The sequence below is a fragment of the Phaethon lepturus genome, unplaced genomic scaffold (assembly GCF_000687285.1).
Source record: "Phaethon lepturus isolate BGI_N335 unplaced genomic scaffold, ASM68728v1 scaffold22242, whole genome shotgun sequence".
Classification (NCBI taxonomy): Eukaryota; Metazoa; Chordata; class Aves; order Phaethontiformes; family Phaethontidae; genus Phaethon; species Phaethon lepturus.
In genome coordinates, this window is record NW_010524359.1 from 4,409 (window position 1) to 11,197 (window position 6,789).

A 6,789-nucleotide genomic window follows, 5' to 3' on the forward strand; every position below is an offset into this window, starting at 1 on the left:
GTTGAACCCTAGGAGTCTTTTATCAGAAACTAGACAGCAAGCATGCTACTAGGTGTTACTTCAAGCTCCAGGTGTGTGCTGAACAGAAGCTATGTGACCATTTTTGTTTCAAGTACAGTAAACAGCTGTCATTAGCTACTGTCTTGGGCGGAAATAATAATCTACGTTGCCACAAACTGAAACTGGCCCCCAAATATAGACCTTCACCACATCCATGTTTTCTGTATGGGAATTCCATTGAAAACCTAGTTCTGATTCATGTTGAAATGTGGCAGGGTGTTTTTAAGAAGTACCCACTCATGGTTTTATACAAGTTTTGCAGCATCAGTTTTAATATGTGAATGTTTCGAATGCAGTCCCTTGTTCAGAAGCATAAAAAACACTGATAGCAACTTCTGAAGATTTTATACTCCCTTTAGAATGAAAAAGTGCTTCTTTAAAAAAAAAAAACTAGAAATTATGACTGAACTGCATAGGATTATAGCATTTTTTTATTATGACTATTTCTGATAAAATGATTTTTTAATGTGTAAACTGTTGTTTAACATCACAAAAGTCTTGACAGACCACAAAGCAAAGCTTCCCGTCTGATATTTTTGTCAATTCCCCTGTCTACTCAAAACTGCATTAACATACATTTAGATTTTACAAATAAATCAACACAGTTCTAATTGCCCAAGATATTGCAACGTTTAAACTTACAATGTATGTTTCAAATATTTAATCCAAGTAGTGTTAAAGGGACACTGTCAAATTCTTATGACTGAAACGTGGTAATTCTTAACAAAAATAGAGCCAGTTCTTTATACTTGAGGTAACATTTACCTAGTAGTGAATTTCTTGTAATACAAAAATAATTTTGAGACCCTCAAAAACTACTTTCAACTGGATTATAGCAGCAGTGTAGTAACACACCCCATTTTGGGCTATGTTCACATAAAGCTCACTTCTGATCTAGGAAAATAACTTCCTAGATTTTCGTCAAGGAAAAAATACAAGCAATTGCTGTTATCTACATATACTTAATGGACTTAAGCATGGCTTAATCGGGCATTTTGAAAGTGATCTGGATATTTAAGGATCTTGTAGCCACCACTGAGCACAGACTTAAACACAAATGATGGAGGGCATCCTTCCTTTTGAAGTGGCGTGCCTGTAAGCCTCGTCTTAGCAGCCCAGCTTTCACCATACCAGTAAAATCTGGCTACAGGGCTTCTAATACTGGATCAAATAAACAAACTGATGGTGGAGTAACACAAAATACTAATTCAACACAGTCTCTGAATCAACATTTGCAAAATTTTAGCAGCTGGCATACATATCGGCAGGCTTTGTGACAAAAGAGGTCTCTGTCCACGCTATTGCACAGGGTTATCACCAGTGCTCCTGTGGCCCTCACAAAAACATCCAGCAAGATTACGACCACTATTACACCACAGATGGCTGATCTGGAGGAATTCAGTTACTGTTGGGTAATCTGTGACACCATGGCTTCACCTTAATAACTGCTGTACGCTTCAGTGCCATGTATGTCTTCAGCCATTCTGACTTTCCCACTTGCCACCTCAGATCTGTGATTGCCCATTGTGAATCCTTGGCTATCAAAAACAGTGTCTGGACTGCTACATAAATAGCAGCATGTGTTAGCAGGCTAAAAAGGAAAACCACACTGCGGAGTTTCTTCTGGGCCTCTTCACTGAATGGCTTTTTTGCTTCCCAGGCTAACCTTTTGTATTTCTTCCTCTGACCAAATGAGGCCAAGACAAAAAGCTCGTAGCTTCATTCATGACGAAAGTCTACCCACTGATTAAACGCTCCTCATGTAATGGAGACGTACTTGGATTTCTCCAAAAAAGAGACTATGGTCTGAGTGATAACAGGTCTTTCAAGTGCTGCATAGCTACACTAGCAATAGGCACTGCTAACAAGAACACGAACTAGGCACGTCACAACATATCAGCACAACTCCCGGTGAAGAATATATTCCAACCGTAAAGACAGGAGTGCAGTGATTTGTGAAAGGAGAAAAGTATTACCTAAGATATTCTCTTTCATAATTTTTAGACAGAGATGCTTTTTATTTTGCAAACTTTTTTTTCACCAGAATTTACATCTACTAAGAACTTTAAATTTCCACTCCCCTGTGCCTTAGACAGAGCCCAAACTTTGGGCTCCCCTTTTGTTGGGTATAATGAGAAATCACACCCAGGGGGGAAAAAAAAACTTCCCCATAAAGTGAAAGCCAAACAAATAAGGTTACCCAGGGGGGAAAAAAAAACTTCCCCATAAAGTGAAAGCCAAACAAATAAGGTTAAACTCCCTAAAACTTGGGAAAAACATTTGCATTCTTTTTAGGAAAGTATATATGTCTATATACAAAAATAATAACAGACAGTGTCCTTTTAAAAAAGTTAAATATATATAGGCTGTTAGAATAATTCCACGAACTCTAAGCAGCTTTTAAATATCACACATTCGATTTTTATAAGCAAGTTACAATGTCACTTAGCATTTCTCAATGTATTCAACTGCTTTTGGAACAGAGGCAAACGCAATGCACTTTTCATTAAAACAATACACACCAAACAGCTCATAAGCAAATGGTAAACAATTCAAGTTACATTCACTTTGTGGTAACGAGTGTTCCGGCTGTTTAATCCAGCACCTGCAGTAGGGTAAGGTAATGTTAAAGCCTTCTCCTGCCACAGAGAATTAACAACCGAGTTACAATTCAGTCACATAAAAATAATCTTAAACACAAATAAAACCTTTAAGCTTGTCACAGTCCAGTCTGTAATTTTTTTATGAGCTCATCAGAAAAAAGCCAAACACATCAAGCAGGCACTCAATCCACTTTGTACAGACTAGTCTAAGACATTAGTTTATTTGTTCACAAATTCTCTAGTTCCTAACTCGCACACCTATAAGCAAAACAGTTCCCTAGCTGATGGTAAGAGTGCAGATTCTTGGTCCTCTGTCATGGTGCAGGTATTTCCCCTTGCACCACACCGGGAAACATGAAAGTCTCAACAGTCTATCCGCTGTTGGACCCACATCAAAAGCTCTTTGGGTTAGCTGATGTATCTATACCTGCCAGCTTGGAAGTTTGGTCTATAGCATTTCCCTAGGTTAGTGGATTCCAAACAAACTGCCAGACACCTACTTGGCAAAGATGCAGGCGGGTGCAGCAGACACTGAGCGGGAGGTGACAAGGGCTGCAGAATGGCCCTCATCTCTTTCTGCTCACCGAGTCCTGTGTAGGTCTTGCTACCTAACGGCACTGCTCCCAGCACACACCAGGTCTTAGTACAAACTGTGTTAGGCCAAAACCTGAGCAGGAGTTGAGTGAATAGTCATAAACCCAGTGCTACATCAAAAAGGTTTCAGGCATGAATGTAAAAACCTCTCCTTTTGGTATATATGCATCTGTCAGAATCATAAGAAAAATAAAACCATGTATTTCAATCACAATACATGCGCAAACATGCCCTGGAAAAATAGAAAGAAAAATGGTAGCTTTGGCTAAAGCGACTAGCTTATGGACTTTTTACAAAAATAGGAATAAAGTAGGCAAAAATAAGGAGAATTTTTGCAATTCATCTGTACCAATTTGCCAGCTTTTCACTAACACATGATGCTTTTGCTTGTATCAATACTTTCACAAGCCATTTATTTTTTCAACAGGGAATATATCAGGCAAAATGCACTGTCACTAAGAAGTGACTCTTGAATTTGTAATGCGAAGTGCTACGCTTGCAATGGATCTCATGGCACAAGTAGAAACCTTATGACAAACTCCAGCTTGCGAAATGTAGTTGGAAGCTAGCCGATACAGCCTTTCTGCCCCGAATATATTGAAGTGCCCAGGCAGTACCTTCTCCACGAGACCTCTGTCCACTAACTCCATGAGGCGCTGGCAGCTCACAACGTAGTCACTTACTCTGCTGTAGGGAAGCCAGTCAATCATGGATCCATCGTACACCACGTCTCCACTGAACAAAATCTTCCGGTCTTTGTCGTGTAAGCAAATACTGCCTCTTGAATGACCAGGCATGTGCATGACAGTAAGCTGTCGGTCCCCAAGGCTGATCACATCCCCTGCAAACAAACATGTTACAGGAAAACATGTGCGTTTATCATGTGTATTAAACACCACAAAGAGCACCACCTACTCATACACTGAGAGCTGATACATAACTATATATCCACGACAATGGGAGTGGGACATTTATTTTCTTGGTGAATGCCAAAGAGGCATCTGAAAGATAAAGGTGACATTAGGGTATTTTCCAATGATAGTAATAGTTAACACGGGCTTGGGCTGTAATAATTGAATCTGTTCCCCTCCTAATAAACTAAACTGTGAAAAAGAAATGTGATAGAGAAAATAAAACAGGAAAAAAACCAGAACAGAGACAAGCTGGTTCTCCTTTGGAAGTCTGCAGAGTAAGTATTTCACAATTTATTAGAAATTTACCCTCACTTAGCCTAGAACTGCACTGCTGTTACTTCTGAGAGGCAAAATGACAGAACATAAGTTGCTGGAGGAGAACCAAGGCTGGCCTCCACACACTTATCTCATTCAATCAGAGATACAAAAATAGCAACATTCATAACATAAGGTCATTTTTTTGCCAGCTAAAATGTGACAGCCTTTTCACTGTACTAGCCACTAAACTAGTACTTTCAGCAGAAAGACAGACTAGGGATGGAAAACAGCCCAAGTAAGTCTGCTGTTGATTTTATACTGTAACGCCAGCTTAATTATAAATGTGCAAACCCCATTAATCTACAGGTGGTAAATATGTAAACTTTAGAGCTGTGTCGGGAAACATACAAGCAACCTTCTCAGAAGCAGCCACTTAACAACTGTATGAAACGATTCTAAAAGAAGTTACATCCAGTACCATTGTAAAAATGGTGCTTAAAACTGTAATACACATTTCAAGTTCCAAGGAAACAAGAAAAAGCTCCCAAACCTCTACTGCATTAGAAATTGGAAAGTTACAGATCCACCTCACACCAGAGACAGCTGTGCCATGAATTTACTCAAGACTCAGCAAGCCTAAAGGTACCTGACTCTTCAAAGGCAGACCTTTCGTGACAGGACCCGATGTGCCTTGGTGCTCAACTGAAAAGGATTACTGAAAATGGCAGAACAGAATTTGGAAGTCATGGAATGGCAAAGACCTGACCATGCTGTCCCTAACTCAGAAGCAGACCCTTATGTTTGCAGAAGCTGCTAGTTTCAAAATTATCAGAGAGAATTTTTAGTCAAATTCTCTTTCAGGGGAATGTTGGGAAGCCTTGGTAGGAGGAAGAAGAAAAAAACCTTGACTATTGAGAAGATTGTGCAGAAAATGCCTATATTGGTGAATGAAATCACAGTAGAGATGGTGAAGTTAATGGAGGAGAGTGTTCCAGTGGGTTTCAGACTGCGCCTGGCACTGAAAAGAGTACAAATTAATATGGCATGCAAAATCTAAAGAAAAAATGTACAGAATTTAAGAAAAAAAACAAAGACTGGGACAGCTGAAAGAAACTGTGAGCCTCAGAAGATGCAAGTGACTAGGAAAATGGTAAGCAGTAAGGCACAATACAAGTAAGTGCAATTTTAGCTACAATAGCCAAAACAAAAGGTGCTTGAAAGACCTGCTAAGATTAAGATGATGCAAAAACTTAACAAATGAAGCAGTACAATGAAGGCTGTGGCTTCAAACTGTAAGACAGTATCACCCCTGTCACATTCTGTATTTTCAGCACTACTGGATATCCTCACCCCACAGCAATGACACATGCACCAAGATGACATGCCACTTCCATGCAGTATGCCTGAAGGAACATTATCTTAGAAACTTTGACGTTGCTTTCACAGTGAGTGTGCTTGTTCTTTTAAAAAATTATTTGTAAAATAATTTTTAATAACGAAAAAACAGCGTAAACTTCTGTTGAGTGACTACAGTTAAATGTCACATCAGATCTCCTCAGAGTCTTCAGTTCAGTTCTGCTTTTCCAAGCACCTATGTGGGATGGCCTAATACAGCCAAGAAAAGACTAAGTCCCCTGCAAAAGGTGTCACCTGTCTATCAGACAGCTACCTTTCAACTTCTGCTTCACCACATTGTACAGTTAGGTTGTTTTTTGCCAAAATAACCTAGCTATTGTTACCTATTAGAGACCATAGAAATTGGTATAGGAATATTCCAAAGTGGAATTTTTTTACCAGCAACAAGCCACTTCTGTAAATGTTACATTGTGTTAAATTCTGTGAAACAAAATCCGCATTCTTCGCAGTACATATTTCAATAAACTGCTTTGTTCTTTCCATTATTATGCCTTGGCAGTTTGTAACTATTATGGGTCACCAGGTGCCAGAACTGATTGACACGGTGACATGCTGTTAGCACCCTGAGGCTAAACCTGCGGTGCCCAATTAGTCACTCACTCAAATTACTTTTGAGGAATTCTCATTACAAGGAAAATCCTGCACCGACAGGCAAACAGAGCAGGCAACCACAGGGCAGTTTTAGGCAAGCTTCTCCATTCCCTTTGATACTTTCGGAACTGGTCGAAACAAGAATTTAACCCAGTACCTATCTTTTTTGTCCCGTCTTGAGGATCGCTTGCGGATTCTGCAGATACTGAACAGAAGTGAAAAAAAATACGGCAAGAGCTCCGTAAAGCAGCACGAGATCAGAGGCAAGAAAGGTAGCCCTGCGGCCTAGGACTCAAAACAAGGGAAACTTCTTTTTTAAAATTGCTTCCGCTCAGGCACGAACACAAGCACCG

The 6,789-nt window shown here is 39.7% G+C and overlaps 1 protein-coding gene across 1 annotated transcript; it reads right to left on the bottom strand.

Annotated features, from left to right (window-relative positions):
* Window positions 1-3,712: 3,712 nt before the first annotated feature.
* MBLAC2 (metallo-beta-lactamase domain containing 2) lies at window positions 3,713-4,098 on the bottom strand (the record flags this gene model as incomplete). The annotated part of the gene is made up of 1 exon (XM_010282426.1): window positions 3,713-4,098. A coding segment is annotated over one exon (386 nt), but the record flags the coding sequence as incomplete, so codon positions are not given.
* Between the last annotated feature and the right edge of the window lie 2,691 nt (window positions 4,099-6,789).